Raw genomic sequence first — 26,926 nt, 5'->3', positions numbered from 1 at the left:
ACTCCAGGCATCACCAGCCTGAAGGTGGATTTGAAGCGAGCATTGGATGTTGTGCTCCAATCAAGGTGTTGCCACCATTGATATTTAGCCTCACAGACTACAGGAATGCATGAAGGCAAAAGGAGAACATTTCAAACATTGAGGGCTGCTATATGCACATTATACATGTGGTTTGTATATACTAAAAGCTGTAAATGATTTACTGATAGATTAAAGGTTTATACACTGTTCAAGTTGCAACAGTATTTATGGCTAGAACTAGACAGTATCCCATTTCTTTTCTATCCATTCCTTTATTTTGCTCTTGACTAGCTTCTGTAGTACCATGAATCTCCTGATATGCTGATCAGTCATAATTTTCTATATCAGTCTTGGTGCTTCCTTTACTACTTGTACATTTTATTGCTTGTATATGGAACATATATGGCTTCTGCATTGATTTAACCTCAATATGTTCCTGGATCTAGCTCCCACTGAGGAGACTCACATAAGTCCAAACTGGTCTAAGTAGACTGATCCTCCCATAATGCATATAAATAATATACATATCCACAAGGAAATGTGCTTTGCATCATAAGATACTAAGGCAAGTTTAATTGTAATGAAGAACATAAATCTTATATCCAGTATCTTGAACCTGAGCAGTCTGGCCTAGCAGAACATGCCATCTCGACTAAACATAGTCTTTTGGACGAAAAATGAACTTTTACATAAAAATGGATTCCTTATAGATCAGTTATATAAGGCGAACCATGAGGCCTTTCTACACCAATCAAGCTTAAACAGATCTGATGGCTTTTGGTTATTTTTTTTTTTAATTGAGGATTTACTGACCATCTGTTGTCATGTTGATATTGTAGTGATGCTTTTTGAAATTGATTCTTTTATTATAATGTTATTTTGTGTTCCATTGTTGTTATGTAGTGAGGATGCCTATGATACTTAAATGAAAATATTACAGCTAATAAATTTATTTCGTATAAGTGTAAGTTTCAGTCTCTTTACCTATCAAAATTGGCATTGTATCATCATATCGTAATATAATTATTGAAGAAAATGTGGCAAAAGTTCCTGCATTGTCTGCTCGTGTGTGATACCAAAAATACTAAGTGTGGGACTATATTGGTTCAGAAGTTTAACATTTAGTGTTTGGGATTATCAGAAGGAAGAAAAGTGTGGTGCCTTCATGTACTTGGGAAAAAAAACAGTATTTGCTTTTTTTTTAGTTTGTGTTTTTTATATTGTGTAGGGGTTTGATTTACTCTCATTGCCTCATTTACATCATATTTTCTTTTTACTTATTGTGGTTTAGCCTTTACCCCCTGTATACCTGCGTGCTCAGGCAGTTAAGGGTGAAGCAAAGGACATGGAAAGTCTAAAGCTTAAACTAGATGCACGTGAAAGTGACGTCTTAGAATTGAAGAAGGCTCTGAAATTAAAAGTAAGTATTCATTGCATTCAGTTAAATATACTATAAATTGCTCTTCCCAAAACATTGTCACCACTCACTTAAATTTAGTATGTTGGTAGTGTTTCATGCATTCATGCATATATTTTCAAGTATAATCCTAAAAGGTTTCATGCATAATTCAAACAGTATTTTGAAAAGCAGGATAGAAGCCCAATTTTCTTAGACAACTGGTAACAAAAAGTTTGAATTATAAAATAGAAACAAGAAAGTGAAGAGGTAATGATAATTCACAATTGTATCTGTCTTGCATTTCTTTTCTGGAAAGATGTATTTCTGATGAAATTCACATTTTGTCCTTTGTTAGGGCTTTCTATTTGAAACATGAAGTTTCAAATCTCTCTAGATTCTGTTTAGTTTTCATTAATTATTCTTGACTTGCAAGAAGAATCCTGGAATAACTAATGGACCCCATATATTCACTGTCCCTTTTAAGATTCTGTTCTGTTCTTACTCGTAGGCCCACCATACCATGCAGGCTTTCAAAACCAGATATGGTGGAATAAGGTGTTAAATCCTTATTCCTGTAGTCTCCTATATCTGTGTACCATAAATGTGTATCATAAATACTCATACAACTTCTGCACACACACACATCCATCCTGTGCTGCCCACAGAATTGCATGAGCCCAGGTCCATTACTGACACTGTGCACAGCCAACATTTGCATGTGTAGCTGTATGAGTTAACATGCAGTGAAGAGGTAATGATAAGTAAAATTGGCTATTAATAATGGTAAATAATAGTAATGATGATAATATTACTACTGCTTACAATGTGAGGAATAATTGATAATGTTGTAAGTGGTAGTAATAATGGTAATGCTAATAATAAGTAGTTACCAGATTTCTGCTCATTTTCCTAAGTGGAAATTGAGCACGTACTTACCACCATTATTAGTCCTACCTTTTTTCTTCTTATTTTTCCAAGACATTTGTATAGGTTTTGTGTTAATTCCCTGCTCCATTGTTTAGGTCTCTAATGTGAACCAACATTTCCCTTTTTTTTTTCTTATATTAGTCTGCTTTTTAGTCAGTGAAATAACTTGTCCTTCTTTCTTTCTGCCACCTTTTGTCAAAATTCAAACACAAATAAGTTGCATTGGCAATTTTGAAATTTTACTTCATCATTCTACAACATTGTTTCCCTTTGAATAAATTTATCTTCATATTTAGTATTGAATACCATAGTTATTCCCTCCTTTTTCTAATCTCTCTTATCTAAATAAAGTGCCTTATGTGTATGTATCATTTAAAGAATGTCATCTGTTTGAAGTTCTTTGTTTCATTAATTAATACCAGTCATATTGACATATTTCTGTAATTCCTGTACTTAATATCTTGATGATGCCTATCTTCAATTCTGTTGAGACTGACTTTGTTTAGTATCTCTGTTTTACTGCTCTCTTTCTTTCTCTATTGTGGTTCCCTGAACAGAAACGTCATGATTAGAGGGCTTTCTATGATTCTTCTTGCTTGATCTCTTTTCTTATGAGTGATATGTTGATGACACCTGTGTTCATTTCTGTTGAAGTTTTGTTTCATAAGTGTTGTTTTACTATTCCCTAAGCAGAAGATAACATAAATGTACAGTGTAACTGATTATGTTGTACCTTCATGGTTTGTGTAGAATACTCAATAAAATTTAATTACCTAAATCTTAACTGGTAAACTCATTCTCTGTCCAGTAGGAGCCTATAAGGAATTGTACCACATGTAGATGAGATTAAAACAATAGATCAGGAATCCTAGTTATCTAGCTTTATTTGCATATATAGTGTGTGTATGTACAATATTTTATATATATATATATTTTAAAAACATAGATTTAATAACTAAAAACTGAGATAACTTATAAAGATTTTAATAAGAATAATACGACTAATAGTTCAAGTTGTTCTAATAGGCACGCCTGTTAGAACAACTTGAAAAAATACGTTTTTTATGTATCAATTATGTGTGGCAATTTTTATCTGTAATTTTCAGTTTGTTTAGATACTTCAATGTTTATTACTATTCTTTTCCTTTAAGAATACCCGAGGAAGGCTGTTATAAGCTGAAACTAGTCATATTATTCTTATTAAAATCTTTATAAGTTATCTCGGTTTTTAGTCATTAAATCTGTGTTTTTAAAATGTATCATAACAACCGAGTAAAAGCCGATTATCTCTCACACACACACACACACACACACACACACACACACACACATTATCTACTAATAATTGTCTAGACACTAGCAATTTACGATTGATACTAGCAGGTGAATCCTAATATATCTCAGGTGTGTCCACCTTTGGCTTCGATCACCTTCTGCACCCTCTGAGGAAGGCTTTCCTCCAAAGACATCAGGTGGAATTTGTTTCCATTCCTCCATCAAAACAGCACCGAATTCAGTGACAGATCGATGACGTGTTGCTCCAATTTCTTCCCACAGGTGTTCGATGGGGTTGAGGTCATGACTGCACAGGCCAGGGCAGTCATTTAACATCCATCTCTTCATGCCATTCCATAACAGCTGCAGCTTTGTGGCATTGTCATCTTGATTGTAACACGGGTCCATTTAGAAAAATCTCCATAATGTAGGCAGCACCTGATTATCCAGAATATCAAGATACTGAGCTGCCTTCATGGAACCATGGACAACGACCAGTGGTCCCACTCCAAACCTCTGAATACATCCCACACCATTACTCCTCCACCACCAAACTTTACTATGGGTACAACACACTATGGTAACAAGCATTCATGAGGCTGCCTCCACACCCTCACTCTACCATCAAACTGGAAACAGGTGAACTTTAATTCATCACTCCAGAGTACTGTTTTCCACTAGTCAGTGTCTCCAGTTCACACATTCTTTGCACCAGGTCAGACGAGCCACCTTGTTCGTTGTTGTGATGTTCAACTTGGGTGTTGCTGCTCTTCCGTGAAACCCAGTAAATGGAGTTCTTTTTGTGCAGTATTAATGCTCAACATGGTGTTACTGGCACTCTGGAAACTCATCACAGATGGTCTCTGCCAATCATAACCAATTTTTGCTTGCCACCCGTTTTTAATACTCTGCTGTCCCTGTCAGTCATTTTAGCAGAATTCAAGATTGGCACCATCAATGGAAAAGAAGTGGAACTAGCAAAAAAATTAGATAACTACTACCAGATCAACATAATAGGTATTCTGTAACAAAGAAGACAAAAACAGGTGAGATTATTCTAGGCAGTAAATACAAGATGTTATATTCAGGCAATAATGATCAGGGAAAAGAAATAGCTATAGTATTCAACACTAAGTAGGAGGATAATCTTCTTAAAAACAGGCAGTATCAAGTAGATTTGTGGGAGCAAATATCAGAAAGAGACCCAGAGAAAAACCAAGATCTAAGCAAATTGATTCAGTATGAATGCCTCAGATGACTAAAATATGACATCTAACACTAATTTGCGTCCTGACAGATAAGATTAATTTGTAGGAAAATTGTCAATAGATTAATAAGCTTTGTCCATTTTTTCCATTTTGAAATTTGTCCACATAATTATATTTGAAATTGCCTTCCATACAAGAAGTTTGTTTGGTGTTGAATATTATTGCTACTCTTTCCTTAATCATTATTGCCTGAATATAACATCCTGCATTTATTATTTAGTAGGATCTCACCTGTTTTTGTTTTCTTTGCCTTAGACCACCAATTATGTCCATGTGGTACTTTTCCAGTTCTTCTGAAAGTTTGATGCATTTTATGTTGATGGTTTGATCTTGAATTTTTCTGACATTGTTCCCATAACTGTTTCACTTTTCACAATGATTTCCTAACAAAAAGAGTTGGGATTTTGTTTAACTGGGCAAATCCACAGCATGCATGAAATCTCATCTACATATATATTCATTGACTCATTTATTATTAGGTTCTTCTAATTTTGCTCTCTTGCATTCTTCCTCTTTTTACTTCTGGTAGTCCTTTTATATTCTCTTTCATTTTGTATTTGTCATCAGAAGGCAATTTGAGATCCTTGTATCTTTCAAAACTACCAACTTTTGAACTTTCACAATTCACAGAATCACTGGTTCATGCTTCATTTATTTCTCACACTCTTTTATAACTTCCTTTATCTTCCCTTGCACTTCATCTTTCTTTCTGTATTCTGTTTTTCGCCATACTACTAATCAGACATTTCTCTATTTGCTTTTACTTACACTTTGTGTAATGTAAGACAGCATAAGTATATGCTTTCTTTCATCATTTTGCTAGTCGTTTTAATCCCTGCTGCTTCATTCACATCACCTTTTTTCCACCACTCATCATTTATGTGTTTCATTTTTATTCACCCCTATATTTGAATATTAATATAATAACACACCTGTAAGCTTTGGGAAAGCCATAAATTTTGTGATCAGGGGATTAGCATAATAATATCTAAGTTCTTTATCAAAAGAGATGACTTTATCCTGAAACTTATTACCTTATTTATATATATATTTATTAATCTGTTCTCTTTCTCTCTCTCTCTCTCTCGCTTAATCTTTACTCGGAGTATATTTCAAGAAATACAAGATTACTTTTACCTGATTTATCATATGTATGGTTTTTATCCTATTTCTGAACTACATTGTTCAGAAATGAATTACAGAGAATTACACAGTTCTCTCAAAATGAATTTCTAGAATTCCATCAAACTTCATTGCTTGTCCAGTTATCCAAGTTAATATTTTAACCTACCTTCGATGTAATTTTAAAATACAGCTCCTTAGCTGTATTTTAAAATCAATCTAGGAAAAAGTAGATTTGGAACATAGGAGGTTTCTCCTTGTAATAGAATCTGGTTACATTTTAACAATTTTAGGTTGAGTATAGTGTACTAGAAGTGGTATATATCTTTTAACTTAATTCTTAATTTTGTCTGATTTCAAGGTCACATTTCTGGGAATGATGACCATGACATTGGCTAACACATTTCCAGTGTTTATTTTGTTGTAACTTTTGCTTTGAATTTGTCTGATATATATTATTTTTCTTTCTTTAATTAAAAATATAATGATTTTTTCCTCCCTTCTTCAGAGTGAAGAACTTAGTGAGATGCATGTTCGCAAAGAAATGGCTGAGAAAAAATTGGAGGTAGCCACAAGAGACAGTGATGAACGTGTGGAACGTATTCAGCGACAATTGGATGAAACAAAAATGATGTTGAAAAAAAAAGAAAAGTTAATAGCGTCTTTTATTATAAAATGCTGTGTATAAGTTAATTTTTTTTAATTTATTTCTAAAAATAATTTTTATTGATATGTTCAAAATATATGTGCCACAGTATTTTTCTATATATAAACATGAGCAGCACATTAATACCAGTGCTGTGCATATCTACACCAGTTGGATTGCTGTTTTCACTGTCATAATCAAATATTTGCCCTGTTGACATCACTGAAGTACTTCATTGGAATTTGCTAGCCTTGTTGGCTGAGTAGTTATTGAAACCACTCTTCAACTAAGCTGTGAATTTAAATCCTTCCATGGGCATAAATGTTTGTGATTGTCCTTAGGTGGTAGATGATTTTCATCACTTGGAGTGAGACCACGACCCCACTTACTGGAAGGCTGAAAAAGTTCGATGTTTGTTCTCTAGAACAAAATTTCCAGACTATGTAAAAATAAATAAAAAAATACAAAATAATAAATGAAAAGAATAAAAATAGAAAAAAAAAATCCTTAGCCCGTACAGTACATAGGTGTGCAAAAAAAAAAAAAAAAAAAAAAAATCTTTCATGGGTGTGGGAGTCCTCCCCCCCCCCCCCCCAAAAAAATAATAATAATAAATAAAGTAGGCCACAGGTTTATGTAACCCTGTCAAAATGCTGTTTATACGTGCTGGGTTGCTCGAAGAAAGACCATTCTTAGTTCGATTCTATCGCCAACTTTTGCCATTTCCCAAGTTATTTAATTTCTGGCAGAGCCAAGTATGGCTTTTTCTCCTGAAAACTTAGGTTTTTTAATTCTGTAACTCAAAAAATTGACCATAGTACTTGCACTATATCAGACAATAATACATCATCATCATCATCATCAGATTCCTGCCATGTACCCTCAAGGGGTGTACAGGATATGACAGTACTACATGAAAAAATTACATCATTACTAACTTCCTATCTACAATTTTCCTCCAAATCAGTCTGTTACTTGTCAAGACTCCAATATTATCAGATCTTATATTTCTATCGTCTAAAGCACTTTGTACCGTATCAATCCACCTATATCTTGGTCTTCCTCTGGGTCGTTTTCCTGCCAACCTGGCAGAGAACACTTGTTTTGCTAATCTTTCCTCTCCCATTCTATTTAAGTGACCATACCATCCGAGATTAGCTCTGCTAACGCATTCCTGGATGCTGACAATGTCAAGTTCTTTCCTAATATCCTCATTTTTAATATGATATTGCCATTGATGCCATCTGTTCACGCCTCTAATCTTTCTCAGGACTCTCATATCTGCGGTCTCTAGTCTTTGGTCAAGTGTTTTACTTCTGACCCAGCTCTCAGATCCATAAGTTAAAATTGGTTTGAACACAGTCTTGTATACAGCTAATTTAGTGTTCCGACTAATTTCTTTCTTATTCCATATGAATTTATTCAATTGACTTCCCACGATACCAGCTTTGCTGATTCTGTTGTCTATTTCTATATTTAGTTTACCATCTTCAGTAAAAATTGTGCCTAAGTAGCTGAAATGTTTTACTTGTTCCACAGGTTCTCCATTCACAACACAGTTGACATTTTCAATGATTCTGCCTATTTTCATTGTCTTTGTCTTTTTATTGCTGACCTTCATACCATATCTATTACAACAGCTATTCAATTTAGTCAGAGAATCTTGCAGACTTGTAGCGGATTTATTTAGAAGTATAACATCATCCGCATAAAGCAAAGAGCTGACATTAACATCTCCAATTTTGATATCATGTTTAATACCACTTTCCTTCATAATGTGATCCATATAGATAATGAATAACAGCGGGGATAATGTACATCCTTGTCTCACACCAGATTTAACATTAAACCATCTTCCTGTACTTCCTTCAATTCTAACTGCTGACTCACAACTCAAATAAAGACTAAATATTGCTTGATATAATGCCCCATTGACACCATATAACTGCAGCGTATTGAATAGCTTCTCTCTTGGCACCTTGTCATATGCCTTTTCCAAATCGACAAAACTTAAATACAGATCTTTGTTATATTTCCATGCTTTCTCGACTATTTGTCGTAAAGTGAAGATCTGATCCTGACAGCCTCTATTTGGCCTGAATCCAGCTTGTTCTTCACCAAGCTTTTCTTCCACAATTCTTCTCAACCGTTTCTCAAGTATACTTGCATAGATCTTGCCAGGAAAACTCAGTAGGGAAATACCTCTGTAATTCTCACATTCAGTTTTATTTCCCTTTTTATATATGGGTACTATGAGAGCTCTACTCCAATCATCGGGAATTCGTCCCTCTGTCCAAGCTTTCTGAACTATGCAGTGCAGCCACTGTAAGACTCTTATACCATCATACTTCAGCATTTCTGGTCGAATATCATCTACTCCTGCTGCCTTTCCACATTTCAAGCCTTTGATGGCTTTTTCTACTTCAAGTATGGATATATATTCCTGACTGCATGCCTGGTCAGTGTTTTTTATCACTGTGCTGTTATCACTGCTTGTTTCATTTAGCAGTTTTTCAAAGTAATTACTCCATACTTCAAGGATATCTTTTTCTCCTGTTTTCATTTCACCTTTATCATCTCTAATTCCTTTTACAGCACTCTTTCCTCCATTCCTAAGCTTCTTCAACAACCTCCAGAATATTTTGCCACCTTCTTGATATTTATTTTCTATATTCTTGCCAAAGTCCTCCCATGATTTTTGTTTAGCTAGTTTTACACACTGTTTAGCTTTCTTACATTTGTCTCTGTATTCTGTATTCTCTGTAAAAGCTGACTTATTTGCCAGGAACTTTTGATATGCTTTCTTCTTTTCCTTCACTGCCTCTTTAACTTCCTGTGTCCACCAGGGAGTTCTGATTTTTTTATCTTTGCACACAACCTCACCACATGCCTCTCTGGCAGAATCAATCAATGTTTCCTTCAGAGTTTGCCACTGAATCTCCAAGGTTTGATTCCTGTTCTCAAACTCTTTCATTTTCTTTTCAATAATATTTCTGTATTTTAGTCTACAGTTTACATCTGAGAGCTGCTCAACTTTTATTCGCTTTAAAACTTTCTTACATGTTATTCTTTTCAATATGAAATTCAATTTTATCCTGCTCAAGACTAAATAGTGATCACTTCCAATTTCAAATCCTCTGTACACTCTGGTGTCCTGCACCAGGGAGAAAACATCACTATCAACAATAACATAGTCAATGAGACTTTTCTTATTCCTAGCCTCTTCTCTCCATGTGAATTTGTGCACATTTTTATGTTGGAACATGGTGTTAGTAATAACCAGTCCATGTCCTGAGCAGAAATCCAACAGATATTTGCCATTATTATTAGCTTTGCTCTTTTCTCCAAATTTTCCCAAAATATTTTTGTATGTCTCACAATCATTTCCTACTCTACTGTTTAGATCCCCAACAAGGACCAACTTTTCATTTTTCATTGTGTCAGTTGCTTTTTCTAAAGCCTCAAAAAATTCCTCCACTTCTACCTTAGTAGAACCTTCTGTGGGACCATAGGCACAAATAAGTCTCATTGTCCAGTTCCCCATTCTCATATTTGCCCACATTACTCTACTTGAGACTGACTGCCATTCAAGAAGATTAGCCTCGTATTTTGTGTTGAATACTATGGCTACTCCTTCTTTTCCTTGATTGTTATTGCCTGAATATAACATTTTGTATTTATTGCTCAGAAAGATCTCACCAGTTTTGGTCTTTTTTGTTTCAGTCACCCCTATTATGTCGATCTGGTACTTATCTAATTCCTCAGCTAGCTCCATTTCTTTGCCATTCAGGCTTCTTACGTTGATAGTACCGATCTTTAACTCTGGTGATGTTGAGTTGGGGTTTGTTTTCAGATTTGTTCCAGTAGCTGACTTTTCGCTGTTCGCCCTGGTTCCCTGGCGAAAACAACAGGGTCTTTGTTAAACCGGGCGACGCCCCAGCCGGCATGAAATTTTGTCATGTTGTACCATCATTTTTTATTTTGGTTTAACCAATAAGAATACAATTTGGTCGGCTAAATCCCAAATTGCCAGCCCATCCTCGTTCGTTCAGTATCAAAGTAGATACCCAACAGGGTGCACCACGAGAAGATGAGGATTGGACATTAGGTCAGAAGCCCTGGTCGGTTCTCCGCATTCCTTTAAAGGCTATGTGGAGGTCTCCTCTCAGTTATACAGCTTTGACCCTTAAGCACCCCACAATAATACATGGTGTTAGAATTAGGGATCACAATATGGCAGCAATTGTCTTCCATACTCTGCTCCCTAAATGCCAGGATAAACTCATTGATAGCCTTGGGCCAGCTGTCAGTGCTGGCTTAGGGTAGAGATTGTCTGTTGTCAAAGTCTTCAAAAAGTTAAGGCATTTAATAGCCTTGCCCTGTAGGGAATAAAAGGTATTAATGGATTTTTTTTATCCACAGATAGCAGATAAAAAATAAAAACTCATCATACACTCTTGACATGAAATGTATACTAGAAGCTCACTATTTTTGTGATATATGCAGCTTATATATATATATATCTGTTGCTACAATATTGAATTGGATATTTCAGTTAAGAATTTGGTGTTGCATGACTTTTTTTTGTGAACTCTCACTGCTTATCAGAATCTTGATCCTGAAAAAGACCTGTTGAGACCATTTAAGATAAGAGTAATGCAGAACATGATCGGCTTAAAATAAAATTCCTGATCTCCTTCTGTGCCAGTATAAACTTATTTTCATGTCAGCTATTTAATTGAATTGTCAATAATTGTAATTTCAAAAAGTTTACTGGATGATTGCTAATGATTTTGATTAATATGGCATTAATACTAGTCCAAAATAGCTCATTACTTGGATATAAAAACAGCTACAAGCAAATTGGGTCTCTGTGGTTTGTTGTTACCCGCAAGTTTACATCCAACCCATTTACTGTTTATACTCCTTTCCCATTTGATGTAAATGCAAACCAATGGTTTTTGCCACTCATATTGAATTGCTCTACAAGATCTTGCATGTTTGGCTTGATATGACTCAGTGGTGGCCTTTAGTTCATCCTACCATGGGGTGCATCATCAAATGACTCCTCACCAGATACAAATTTTTTAACTATTTTTGGGCTGTGCCTTCTCTGAAATCATATTCATATTTTGCTTATTAGTTCCTTGTATATTGTGCCAGTTTATACTCATAAAGTAAGCATGCTCAAATAACTAATTGGCATAATAATATTTTAATCACCTTTTACTGTTTTACCAACCCACACTTCAGACTAACTAGATATCAACTTTTTCATCATCACAGTACACTTTCTCTGTATATAGGTGAATAAGTTCCAATTATGTCTCCCATATAATTTTCTCTCAAAATATTAACTTTACAAAAATGGCTAACGTTTTTTTTTTTTTCCCCTCATGATAGTTAACACTGACTGACAAAAACATATACAAAACTTCTTGTTTACATTTTGTGCTTTTCCTTACATATTATCTTCCTATTCCTACAGGAGCCTACGTAGCTCATTCAGTATTGATGATGCCCTTCAGTTGGAAAGACCTGGGTTTGAATCCTGTCTACGATATAAAAAAAACCTTTATCATGGCTTTTCAATGGAAGGTGAGTTAGCCAGTCTCATTTGGAAGTGACTGGGTTTTTGCTTCCTGAAAACTTGGGTTTTTCATTCCACAAACTGGCCAGAAGAGCACACAATTTACAGACATAGCTAGTGTTAAATATTTACTCTGTGCCATTGTTATGGCGTCACTTTTCTGTTATTTCTCTATCCTAAATCGCTGTTGTACTTACTAAGCCTGAACTCTCTAACCTATCTCTCTGGGGCCACTTCTCCTTTCGGAACTCTGACAAAATTTGTTTGATATAGCTGCGCCAGCCAGAGTCCTAGTACAGAAGAATTTTGTACAAAGAAACCTTCCCAGAGTTCAAGTGTTACCTAATCTTGTTAAAGTATTAAGCGCCTATAGAAACTTCAACATTGCAGTCATGGCCTATAACTTTGTTTAATTTCCCCTTATTCACAGGTTTGAACTTTAGCGAATGGTAAAATCAGTCTCATGCTCAGACAAACTCAGACTTACATAGAAAAAACATGTTTATTAATTATCAAATTACATACAATAAACTTCCACACATCAAAGGTATGTCATATCAAAATTCTAATTCACTAGTTAAGCAATAGAGAACATTCTAATTATCAAATACTCTTATTTAAATTAAGGAGATATTAAATCCCACATTGTTTTAAAACCGAATAAGAAACTCAAAGATTGGAATCAGAGAGTTTCATGCCGAATATAGTAAACTATAAAAGTATCGGCGACCACTAGCGTGAGCCAAATGCAAGTGATCCTAGTACGTAGTACAATACCCGGCAACTCGTAGAAAAGGTGGTAAAGTTCTGATCGCTATTCTTAGGTATTTTCCATAATGTAAAAACACATTTCCTAGGAAATGTATGCTGTTATTACATTATGGTGGGAGGTCACTACCCAGACTGGTTTCAGCCTTTTTTGAGGCTTCATCAGTGAGTAGCTAGACCAGATTAATACCAAAGGGTATAGCGAAAAAAATTTATATACTCTGCTATACGAGTTGTCAAACAGGTGCACCCATAAAGTTGCTTAAATATAAAGAGCCAATAGGCTTCATTTCGGTGATATAAAGATTATTTAAATTAAGGGGATATTAAATCCCACATTGTTTAAAAACCGAATAAGAAACTCAAAGATTGGAATCGGAGAGTTTCATGCCGAATATAGTAAACTATAAAAGTATCGGCGGCCACTAGCATGAGCCAAATGCAAGCGATCCTAGTACATAGTATAATACCGAGTAACTCATAGCAAAGGTGGTAAAGTTCTGATCACTATTCTTAGGTATTTTCCATAAAATCTTAGGTATTTTCATTACAATCGCCAAAATGAAGCCTATTGGATATTTAAGCAACTTTATGGGTGCACCTGTTTGACAACTCGTATAGCAGAGTATATAAGTTTTTTTTGCTATACCCTTTGGTATTAATTTGGTCTAGCTACTCATTGATGAAGCCTCAAAAAAAGGCTGAAACTGGTCTGGGTAATGACCTCCCACCATAATGTAATAACAGCATACATTTCCTAGGAAATGTGTTTTTACATTATGGAAAATACCTAAGAATAGTGATCAGAACTTTACCACCTTTGCTACGAGTTGCCCGGTATTGTACTACGTACTAGGATCACTTGCATTTGGCTCACGCTAGTGGTCGCGGATACTTTTATAGTTTACTATATTCGGCATGAAACTCTCTGATTCCAATCTTTGAATTTCTTATTTTTAAAACAATGTGGGATTTAATATCCCCTTAATTTAAATAATGTTTATATCGCCGAAATGAAGCCTATTGGCTCTTTATATTTAAGCATCAAATACTCTATTTACATCTCTAGGTTAAATAAGTACACATTCATCATAAAACACTAATTCAAAGTTCTAAGTAAAACTTGCACAAAGATCAATTCACATTCAACTAAGTGTTGCATACTCTCAGGCTTTCAGACTACTAGTCCAATATGATTAACACATTACTGAGCACAAAAGTCACTTAAAAGTTCTCTTTCTTCTCAATTAGAAATCTGTTCTTCTCTCTTCACCCCAATACTAATTGTTACAAGAATAAGGAATTTACTGTACATTACCAGTGTCCTGAGAGGATATCGCGCTTCTTTCGTCCGTCCTTTGTAGTCAGATGTCTGTCTGCTGTATCGAGGTGCGTCCACGTGGAGGTTGCGCTGATCAACGCAAATCACCATTCCTTGCACTTTGCTGCACAAACGCTTGTTCTACCAGATCGATATCATCATCTTGGCCGTCCTTTTTGGGGAACTTTTCCGCTGTCTCGCATCAGTAAACTTTTACTGATGGCCCTAGTTGGTGTCTGTTGTCAGCTCATGTATAGCATGCCTGACTCCTTCAGATAGCAACCAGGAAGGAGATTACTTCCGGCACTGTCAATCGGTCAGTACTCTGCTTGACCACACAAGAAAAACAAGGACAGAAAAAACGGGGGTTTCAAACCCGAGTGAACTCGCTTTTTATTCTTCTTTGTAGCGCCCTCTTTTTGTATTGGAGGATCTCTCATTGTGCTCTCCTATTCACCCCTACGCGATTGCATCACACTTCTGCTCCTTGAAAAGTGCTCATTTCACCAAACATGAGTTCAGCTCGCCCCTTCCACGAACGCTTCCGTTGCAGGCATTACGTCATCATAGGCAGCTAGCTAGTAACCTTTGAACCTTTGTTTGCACTTAGATTTACATTCTTACACAGAGTATAATTTTGACATCAATAACTTTAACAATATAATTCTACTTAGACATGCAATTTTCTCCTCAACTTTACTTCTTTCTAAGGTAATTGTAACAGGTTTTCTGTTATATTTTGCTTTCTTAACTAATAGTACAAGTATTTCTAGCTCAGAATTGTGTTTCTTGTTAAATCTTGAATGAATGACTCTTTTGTTGAAAGAGTCCCCATTCAAGATCTAACACTAGCAATGTAGATAGGATTAACTGCCCTGTCATGAGCATTAATCAGGCTTCAAATATGCCAAATTACTTGGAAGTGATGGGCCATTGAGCCTAACATGGAAAAGGAAGATGAGGTGAGATTATCTTGCTATTCTTCATTTCCAATACAATTTTTCATTTCAATAAGCATTTTGCATATTATAATTGATACACAGTTTTGGCATATCACATATATGTCACATATACAAACGTTACTTATCACATTATGGTCATAAGTAGCTGCTGCATCTTCACCTATAGTCTATGTAGACCATTGGAACCCTATAAAGGTGACAGTCTTGACATAGTCTCTCCAGGTGTTTCTGTCCTGGGATATCCTTAACAAGGTGGAGAACGAAGAATTAGTCCATTTTCTAAAATTATCTATCCAGTTGATTCTAGGTCATCTTCCCCCCAGTGTTTTTACCAGAAGTCAAGTCCTCTAGTGTTATTTTAGCTAAACTATCTGATTTATCTACATAACCAGCCACTAGAGTTGTTTTCAATGCATTTTAGTGATGATATTTTCTTGTGTTCTGGTAATGAATTAGATTTTCCTTATAACGTCGTCATTTGTTATGTGTGCTGTGTATGGTATCTTCAAAAGTTTTCTGCAGCACTTCGTCTAAAATGCCAATAGCCTTTACTCATCTTCCTTTGGCAATGTCTGTCTCTCACATCCATATAGACAGAGTTAACAAGGGTGTTGATGAAGTAGAGTCTTGTAGTTAGCTGTATTCCGTTGTCCTTCCAAAGTGGCTGTAACCTCTGAAGGGTAACAGTTGCTTTAGCAATGTATGCTTTAATATCACTCTGTGCTGTATGTACACTTCCCAGTAAATGAATTTTTCTACATCCAATTTTTCATTGTTAATGGAAATTTTCATTTTCAAGCCTGTGTAGCTCAGTGGATGTGGCGTTTGCACACCACGGCGCTTGGCCGCATGAAGGAAGACTTGGTTTCTAGTCTAGTCAGCGACTAGAGGAAATTTTTCTAAGCCTTTTTTCGACCAGTTTCCGAGTTAGTCGATCTCTGGCACGGGCAAGTGGGTTTTTCCTCCCGGAAACTCAGGTTTTTCATCCCGTAAACTCAAGAAAATCGACTGTAGAACCCACATTATTTCAGACATTAAATATATTGTGTTAGGGTTAGGGACCACGAGATGGCGGCACATTTGAGCAGTCTCTCTTCACTGTGCACCACTTAACTAGTGATAGCCTTGGGCCATCTATCTCTGATTGGTGCCAGTGGAGATTGAACTGCCCACTCAGTCTCCAAAAGTTAGATAGGGCTAAAGGGCCTCGCTTACTCCTGTATACGGGAATAAAAAGGCGTTAGCTGATTTTTTTTTTTAATGGAAATTTTCATAGGCTTTTTTTGCCCAGAGACACTGTGTTTGATTTGTGAATGCTGATCTTTAATCCATAATCATTAAGTACCTTAGAAACAGTTTCTTAGTTATTGTAACTGATGTTCATTCTCTGTTATCAGTCAGTGGCATCAGCAAATCTAAAATTATTGATTTTTTTGCCACAGACTGTAATTCCAGTACCACTGTTTTCCAAAGCTAAGTTTCAATCACACAGCTCTCCCATTTTTAAAGGCTATAGTTACCATTGATTTCTCTTAACATTTGTGAAGAACAGTCAAAAGTTTTAATTAAACATACTATTTTATTATCTATTCCATATTGGTTCAGTATTCTCTACAATTCCTCATGAATTGAAGATTTTCTGTAGGTCTATAAAATTGTGACAGTATTTTATTACGTTCAATATATTTTTCTCCAGTGAGATCTATTGTACTCTTGTTTTTTTACAGAATCCTGTTTGTGCTCTGAAAGTATACTTTCTATTTCATTTGGATGACCAATTATTATTATTATTTTTTTTTTTGATGCATCTCTATCAGAATGGAGTTGCACCAATCATTAGGCCATGATTCATTTCCATACAGCCTGAAAAGTTCTGAACAGGACATCTATAATTGGTTCTCTCCCTGCTTTCAGTAGTTCTGAGTTATTCCATCTATGCTGCCTGGTAGTTTTCCTACCTTGAATAGAATTATTTGCTGCTTCTACTTCTTCTCTTGAAATAGGAAAGTCTCATCCAATCTCATTTATATTATGTCTTCAAGGTTTTGTTTATTAAGGCTGCTGTCTTCTGAGAAAAGATTAGTTATCTACTCATGGCAACACTGCAAGATTTCATCTATTCTAGTCAAAAGCTTGCCCTCCCATCCTCAACTGACCAGTTAGTATTAATAAAGGGTTCTTGTTAATCTACTTACTGTTTGAAAAGCACTTCTGGGGCTGTTTCTTTATAGTGCCCGTTCAGTCTTTTCGCATTCTTTCAGAATTCAGTTGGTTTTAGCTGTTTTATTTCTTATTATTTTGTTTAGTTTACATTTTTCCCTCCTATTATTTTCCTTTTTTATACTATATTTTAAGGTTCTCCTTTGGTCTTATAGTTGTCAAGTGTCATTCTGCAATCCAGAATGATAATATGGTAATCCTTTGAGATTTCCTTATTATGGTGTCAGCTGCTTAGAAGCTGACACCTATTATGTGTCAGCTGATATAAGGTGATTCGAACGTCTCAACACTATATCTTTTCCTTGGTGTTTGGTTACCTTTTATTTGTTTTAATTTTAGGTTTCAGGTAGCAATGACCATGTGGTCACTGGCAGTTATTAGTTTCCAGGAAAGATATAGTTTTAGAAAAGTTAACCAATGTGTTATGTGTTGTCTGAACAAGTATATAAACAATTTAAATTGTGGGAAGTTCATTAGGTAAGAACCATGTCCATTTTCTTGATGTCTTATGAGGACATAAAGTATTAGTATTTGTTAAATTATTTTGAATAGCAAAATCAATAAGTTTGTATCCTCTGCCATTAGTTTCACCAAAACCAAATACACCACACTGGGGAAAAAGTTCCTTCCGATATCTATACCAGTTTTTGCATTCCAATCTCCTTGGACAATGAGAATAGTCTTTATTTTGAATTTGTTTTATCACTGTTAATTTGTCCATAGAAGCGAAGTCATTAATACACTCTTCATCATAGACCAGTGTATGTGCATAGATCTGTATTATTGATCCATTTATTGGTTTTCCTTTAAGCCTGACAAGAGCTGTTCTGCTATTTATAGGTTTAAAATCCATCATGTCTTTTGACAGTTTTATGAATCAAAACATCAACTCTTTTCTCCTCCTTGTTGTGTTTCTGAATAATGCAAAAGGTTTGTCTAATTGATAACTAATTTTCCTGTTTATGGCCATCTGATCTCATGAGGCTTCATGATAGACCAATGATAGCGTGAGAGGGCATATTGTAGTAACTTGAGTTGACCACCATTTTGAAGTATTCTGATGTTCTGGGTACCAACCATAAAACTCCTCCTGAGCTGTGATGAGTTGGTCCATATACTACCAGTAGCAAACTTTCCACTACCATCCCTGGCAGTTCCAGAAGGTGGCATGGTCCTTATTTGTCCAGGTGACAACTGAGTCAGCATAAAATGCTGTAAGACTGTCTCCATAGTATGATATGGGTAGATATAGACAGATGGTACCTATCTCTCCTGACAGTTTTATGAATCAAAAACACCAACTCTCTCCTCCTCCGTGTGGTGTTTTTGAATAATGCGAAATGTTCTCTCATCGATAACCAATTCTCCCGTTTGTGGTCATCTGCTCTCACAAGGTCCGTGACAGACTAATGATAGTGTGAAAGTTCAGCTTACTAGGTAAGATAAATACTTGGTAGAGAAGAAGGCAGACTCCCACTTGTATGAAATATAAAAAAAAAAAAAAAAATTAAAAAAAATAGGAAATAGGAAAGATTCATCCCCAGTCCTCAAATTAATAGCATTGGGGAAGGAACAAGAAGAAAACATAGAAAAGAAAGAAGAGTAGGGCAGATGTATATTACATGGAGTAAGACATGATCCAGTATCAGATGCCTTGGGTTTGGAAAATTCATTAAAGTGAGCCCTTGAGGAACCATAAGTAGCTAATGCATCATAAAATTCCAAACCAATAGCAATCTCTCTTTGTGCATAGCTCTGGCTGTATATATGGCACTACAATTAGCATTACTAATTGGAAGCCTTTTAATGCACAAGACAGAGCAATTCAGGATCTGTCTTATGTACTCTCTAAGATCTACATGTCTGCCATAACATCTTTGGAATGCCAAACATACTGTAGAGGCCCAGAACCCTTCATATGAGAGTATAATTCACACTACATCTAAGAAGGAAAAGGAGACATAGAACTGACCTAATCATAATTTGTATGAGTTACTGTTTGCAACTTAAATCTACAGTTTCAAAGTTAGGCCTCCTTTTTATTTTAGCAATATGATCATAAAATGCCTGCTCATATGCTGAACAGATGTGGAAACAATGAGTTGACTGATAGATTTTTCTCAATCATTTGAGATATTAGACAAGTGAACAACTTTTATGTAATTAATACTGCTCTTTATTGAATTGCTGAAAATAAAAAAGGAAAATATAGTTTAAAATTTTTTTTTCCTGTTCACTGCATAAAATGAATAATCTTAATTTGGTCATGAAATTATAATAATTTTAAATTAATTTTTATTGATATAACTGAAAATTTTATTTTTTTTAATTTCTAGAGAATTTGAAGAAACACTGGACCACCTTCAGGCCGATATTGATGCTCTTGAAACTGAAAGAGGAGAACTAAAAGACAAATTGAAGATGCTGTCAAAAAAAGCTCTTTTAGAAGGACTTTCTAAGACTTCTGGATATGTTCATGGATTAGGTATTGAAATATTTAAATACATACAAAACTGCATTTCACTGTCATTGTTTCCTGAAATGAACCCTTCATTTCCTGTAGGCTATGCAGAAAACAGTCATCCCATTTAAGATTTCATTGGTCTCCAGTTTTATTGGATTCCAGTTGTTCCCCTACACTTGTCCTTCAGATCATTTTATTTATTAGCCTTTAATTGAATCAGCCCTTTCTCTTTCTGTCTTTACACTAACTGTATCAGATTATTTATGTCTATCTTCTTATCAGTGTGTATTTCCTCTTCATTTTTGCTCTGCATTTCTGCTACTCTTTCAGCTCACATTCTTGACATTAATGCTATTTTCTTTCTAATACTTTCATTTTTAATATTGGCTTGCTGTTGATGCCTTGTTTTCAAACTTCAGAAAAGTTTTAAATCTATCATACATTTTATTACTGTAGATTGATTGGCTAAGAGTGATAATTCATGAAACCACCTCTAAAGGCCAAATACATTTTTCCCCCCAAGCCATTTCAGGTTAGGGATCCTATACTAATAATGAAAACAATCTGTCTCCTAATGATATTTACAAACATCGTACCTAGGATTCAAACCCATACCCTGTTGTTTAGAAAGCAGATATGCTATATCCATTCAGCCAGCTAGGTTGGCTCTTTGCGAAACATAGACAAAAGTGCTGAGTGATTCATATCATTTATGATATAGAGATTCCAAGCCCTCAAGATTCTGGGATAGTGATAACCCACTTGTGGCTGATGGCCAAACTTGGCTTATAAAGATTATTTGTTTCAGTCAGTCCATAGATTTCCAGCTTCAAAAAGAAAAATATCTCTTGGCTCTCCAAGAATAATATCAAATGAGACAAATTTCAAAGCAGTGCAACATTAAAACTGATTACTATAAAAAAAAATATAGAAACACCATTAGATATAGTTGATATTATAAATCCATCATTATTTCATAGTGAAATAATTAAATTTAAAACTTAAGTTCAAAATTGATCAAACAGCTTATGAGAATACAGTGTTCAACATCAGAGTTACCTTGGCATTGCACTATTTAAAAGAACATGAATTCTTCCCACCGGCCAATGGTTTGCCTTTTATTAGTTCTTTTTATTAAGGTTTTACTGGTCTCACAGCTGCTTCAAACCACTGCTTTTCATCAGAGACTAGTTAGAAATAACCTTAAGAGACAAAACCCTCTTTTTAATATTGTAACAATGTTATGTTGGAAAATTGTGTTTATCACACATGAACTGTTGATTGGTGCATAAATTGTAATAGTTATAGAAAGTGCCTGTAGGGTTTGAGAGTTCATTTATCAAAAATATTACTTTACAGTATTGAAAAAAGAGTTGACTAGTAGTACACAGTTGACTAGTAAATAAAATTTCTGTATAAGAGAGCTACAAGTAGAGTTGAAACTCTCTTCATATCATTAATATTACAACTGAAAAATATTATAAACGTAATGATGCAAAGAAATCTTTGACCTTGTTAAATATCAAATCAGTTCTCTTTATAACTTCATTTCTGAGCTGTTATCCACTGAATCTTTAAACATCATTTTACATATTTCTTTGGAATCCTATAAGAGTTTTCAACTCTACTTCATTTCCTTCTAAGACTGCAAACAAAGTTAATTTTCAATCAGCGATTATTCTTTTCAAAGCAAAACTCCTACCTTCTAACCTAACTCCATCTGAATCTTTTATTAAGAAAATCTTTAAGACAACTAGTCTCTAGATCTCCTGAAGATATTACTAGGATTCCACTCCCTTATATTAAAGGAATTTCTGAATGCACAGCTAAAGTGCTAACACCTTTCTTTCTTCACCTGAAGACATGCTTTCTTTGCTCAACCTTCCAGGTGTCTATCAGATCATATACTTCTGTGGTTTGTCTTACTTTGGACAGTCTGGCAGATCTGCAACCATCCATCTAGAAAAACACAAATCTTACATCCGGTACCATGAACCAGAACGATCTGGCCAAGCAAAACATGCTATCTCGACTAAACATAGTTTTTTTTTTTTTTTTGAAAAAACTAAGCTTTTATATGAAAATTGATTCCTTGTAGAGTACTTATATAAAGAATTGTGAGACCTTTCTACACAACCGAACTTAAATAGATCTGATGGCCTTCTGTATCAGATCCTTTATGATGTAATAATATTTCCTTTATGGAAATATTATTACATCATTTTTATGAAAATTCTTGATTATTATATTGTATTTTTTTTTAATTGTGAATTTTACTGACCGTCAGTTCCTATTAATGTCACACTTTTTGAAAATAATTCTTTAATTGTAATTTTATATTGTGTTCTATTATCAATTACCAAGGGTGCATATGATACATAGGAAAAAAATTTATAGCTAATAAATTTATTTCACATAAATTTAAGTTTCCATCTTTAATTTTTCTAGGTATGTCAACTTACATATCTATATGAAAGCAGCTAATTAAATTTATTTTAGTTAATATATTAGTCTACATTGTAATTTAATTTAAAAATACAGTTAGGAAAGGGGTATGTATTCCTGATTGTCATCCCAATTGGTATTATAGTGCTATAGGATATAAAGCTGAGAATAGCTGAGAGAGCACAATCTGTAGATACATGGACAAGATTATAGTCAAAGGTATTCTGACCATAATCTTGACTGCCAAAAAATTATATTCTTGATTTAATCCTTTATCCTTACATTTGGATAAAGTTGGATCGAGGCGCCCTGTCTTGAAGTATTTTCAGAACAGAGCAACTCGTATATAGAGGCTAATGACTTCACATCACTTGCCTTAATATCAAGATTATTTGTAGGAAGAGTTGGTTAAGAAAGGGTCCAGCCTATTGTTAAAATGATGATGATTATCTAGAATTCTTGTAGTCAGGGTAACAATTTACTTTAAATTTTTATTTACAACAAAAACTTCAGATTCTCTTCCAGCTTGGTTTGTGAAGGTGGTGAAAAGGAGCCCTGTCAGTACGACTGTGTTATAAATAATTATTTTAATTTCCTGACATTTCAACCTTCAGGTCATCATCTGGAGTACACACACACACACACACACACACACACACATATATATATATAGAGAGAGAGAGAGACAAGCTAAATTACATTTCACACAGTATGGTGAAAAAACAATTATTTGATCAGCAGTTATTTTACTGGCCTGACCTGTAGTGAAAATAAATAAAATTACAATAAATAAAGGAAATTAAATTAAATAACTACATCAAAGCTATATTCTATTTAAGACAACATCAGCGAAACATTCTTTCATATAGATAGTTTTGTTACAGTAAAAATGATGTCCTAATTGCTATTTTAGATTTGACATGACAATTGTTATATTAGATTTAAGATCTGGATTACCTATTTATAATTCTATCAGTCCTATTTATAATTAACTCTTAGAGAAAAAAGTTAAGTGGGTATAATATGTGCCTTCCATATTCTTGGGATTTTTATAAATAGGATTATAGGTAATCCAGGATCTTAAATCTAATATAACAATTTGCATGTTATATCTTAATAATAATAAATTATTATTATTAAGAGACACCTCCAGGGAGTCAGAGACTCATCGAGGGGGGCCACATATTACACACGCCAGCTATCATACTTATTCTTGAATTCATTCACACTGCTTGCACTCACAACATCCAAAGGCAATCCATTCCAATCATGCGCCACCCTCTGAGAGAAAAATCTAGCCCTCACACCCTCCTTGGCTGCCTTCATTTTCAGCTTCCAAGAATGCACTCTGGTTCTTTCCCCACCCTCCATAAATTGAAAAATTCCATCAATTGAAATCCTGTATGACCCTTTCAGAAGTTTGTAAGTCTCAATCATATCACCACCTCTTTCTCCTGTTTGCTAGTGTCTGCAATCTACAATCTGTCTTCATAATCAGTATTATGCAATCCTGATATCATTTTTAACACTCTCCTTTGTACCCTCTCCTATATATCAGAATCACAATGGAAACCAGGAGACCATGTGCACAACAGTCCAACTGAGGTCTTATCAAGGCCTTGTAAAGAGGCAAAATGACATCCTTATCTTTACATGTGAACGTTAGTTTCAGCATTGCAATTATCTTTTGAGTTGCATTTGCAATCTTTGCCACGTGGTCCCTGTGAATAATGATAATGAACTTCAGCCTCCTATCTATTAACACTCCAAGATCCCTGGCCTCATCAGTTTCTTCTAGCCTAATCCCACCAATATAATACGACATTGGATATCTAATCATGCCAAAGTGAATGACTTTGCATTTACTGACATTGAACTGACACCCATTTTCCATCATCATATTCATCATCAAATTCCTGCCATGTACCCTCAAGGGGTGTACAGGATATGATAGAACTACATGAAAAAAATTACATCATTACTAACTTCCTATCTACAATTTTCCTCCAAATCAGTCTGTTACTTGTCAAGACTCCAACATCATGAGATCTTATATTTCTATCGTCTAAGGCACTTTGTACCATATCAATCCGCCTATATCTTGGTCTTCCTCTGGGTCATTTTGCTGCCAACCTGGCAGAGACCACTTTTTGCTAATCTTTCTTCGCCCATTCTGTTTAAGTGGCCATAACACCTGAGATTAGCTCTGCTAATGCATTCCTGGATGCTGACAATGCCAAGTTCTTTCCTAATATTCTCATTTTTAATATGATATTGCCATTGATGCCATCTGTTCACACCTATAATCTTTCTCAGGATTCTCATATCTGCGGTCTCTAGTCTTTGGTCAAGTATTTTACTTCTGACCCAGATCTCAGATCCATAAGTTAAAACTGGTTTGAACACTGTCTTGTATATTTAATTTACCATCTTCACTAAAAATTGTGCCTAAGTAGCTGAAATGTTTTACTTGTTCCACAGGTTCTCCATTCACAACACAGTTGACATTTTCAATGATTCTGCCTATCTTCATTGTCTTTGTCTTTTTAATGCTAACCTTCATGCCATATCTATTACATCAATTTAGTCAGGGAATCTTGCAGACTTGTAGGAGATTTATTTAGAAGTATAACATCGTCTGCATAAAGCAAAGAGCTGACATTAACATCTCCAATTTTGATATCATGTTTAATACCACTTTCCTTCATAATGTGATTCCATATAGATAATGAATAACAGAGGTGATAATGTACATCCTTGTCTCACACCAGATTTAACGTTAAACCATCTTCCTGTACTTCCTTCAATTCTAACTGCTGAGTTACAACTCAAATAAAGACTAGTATTGCTTGATATAATGCCCCATTGACACCATTTAACTGTAGTGTATTGAATAGCTTCTCTCTTGGCACCTTGTCATATGCCTTTTCCAAATCGACAAAACTTAAATACAGATCTTTGTTATATTGCCGTGCTTTCTCAACTATTTGTCGTAAAGTGAAGATCTGATCCTGACAGCCTCTGTTTGGCCTGAATCCAGCTTGTTCTTCACCAAGCTTTTCTTCCACAATTCTTCTCAACCATTTTTCAAGTATACTTGCATAGATCTTGCCAGGAACACCCAGTAGGGAAATACCTCTGTAATTCTCACATTCAGTTTTATTTCCCTTTTTATATATGGGTACTATGAGAACTCTACTGCAATCATCGGGAATTCGTCTCCCTCTGTCCAGGCTTTCTGAACTATGCAGTGTAGCCACTGTAAGACTCTTATACCACCATACTTTAGCATTTCTGGTCGAATATCATCTCTTCCTGCTGCCTTTCCACATTTCAAGCCTTTGATGGTTTTTTCTATTTCAAGTATGGATATATATTCCTGACTGCATGCCTGTTGAGTGTTTTTTATCATTGTGCTGTCATCACTGCTTGTTTCATTTAGCAGTTTTTCAAAGTAATTACTCCATACTTCAAGGATATATTTTTCTCCTGTTTTCATGTCACCTTTATCATCTCTAACTCCTTTTACAGCACTCTTTCCTCCATTCATAAGGTTCTTCAACATCCTCCAGAATATTTTGCCACCTTTTGGATATTTATTTTCTATGTTCTTGCCAAAGTCCTCCCATTAATTTTGTTTAGCTAGTTTTACGCCCTGTTTAGCTTTCTTACATTTGTCTCTGTATTCTCCAAGAGCACAAGCTAACTTATTTGCCAGGAACTTTTGATATGCTTTCTTCTTTTCCTTCACTGCCTCTTTAACTTCCTATGTCCACCATTGAGTTCTAGTTTTTCTATCCTTGCAGCTCTCTAGCTGAATCAATCAGGGTTTTCTTCAAGGTTTGGTTCCTGTTCTCAAACTCTTTCATTTTTTCTTCAATGAACTTTGTGTATTTTAGTCTACAGTTCACATCTGAGAGATGCTCAACTTTTCTTCGCTTTAAAACTTTCTTACATGTTATTCTTTTCAATATGAAATTCAATTTTATCCTGCTCAAGACTAAATAGTGATCACTTCCAATTTCAAATCCTCAGTAAATATTCTGGCATCCTGCACCAGTGAGGAAACATCACTATCAACAATAACATTGTTAATGAGACTTTTCTTATTCCTTGCCTCTTCTCTCCTTGTGAGTTTGTGCACATTTTATGTTGGAACATGGTGTTAGTAATAACCAGTCCATGTCCTGAGCAGAAATCCAACAGATATTTGCCATTAATTATTAGCTTTGCTCTTTTCTCCAAAGTTTCCCAGAATATTTCTGTATGTCTCACAATCATTTCCTGCTCTGCTATTTAGATCCCCAACAAGGACCAACTTTTCCTTTTTCATTGTGTCAGTTGCTTTTTCTAAAGCCTCAAAAAATTCCTCCACTTCTACCTTAGTAGAACCTTCTGTGAGACCATAGGCACAAATAAGTCTCATTGTTCAGTTCCCCATTCTGATTGCCCATATCACTCTACTTGAGACTGCCTGCAATTCAAGATGTTTAGCCTA

The 26,926-nt window shown here is 35.0% G+C and overlaps 1 protein-coding gene across 1 annotated transcript in view; it reads left to right on the top strand.

Annotated features, from left to right (window-relative positions):
- Positions 1 to 26,926, top strand: part of LOC150092464 (dynactin subunit 1-like) — a 334,669-nt gene that overhangs the window by 268,864 nt on the left and 38,879 nt on the right. Inside the window, exons 25-27 of the mRNA XM_090414876.1 lie at positions 1,313 to 1,441; positions 6,521 to 6,663; positions 19,856 to 20,004. Coding sequence (XP_090271002.1) covers positions 1,313 to 1,441; positions 6,521 to 6,663; positions 19,856 to 20,004 — 421 coding nt within the window. The remainder of the gene's footprint in view (positions 1 to 1,312; positions 1,442 to 6,520; positions 6,664 to 19,855; positions 20,005 to 26,926) is intronic.

Source organism: Typopeltis vanoorti, chromosome 26 (genome assembly GCF_054136105.1).
Source record: "Typopeltis vanoorti isolate ZY-2024b chromosome 26, IOZ_Tvanoo_1.0, whole genome shotgun sequence".
In the NCBI taxonomy this organism is placed as follows: Eukaryota; Metazoa; Arthropoda; class Arachnida; order Uropygi; family Thelyphonidae; genus Typopeltis; species Typopeltis vanoorti.
Note: the sequence above shows the minus strand (reverse complement) of the source record. Positions and strands in the feature narration are given on the sequence as shown.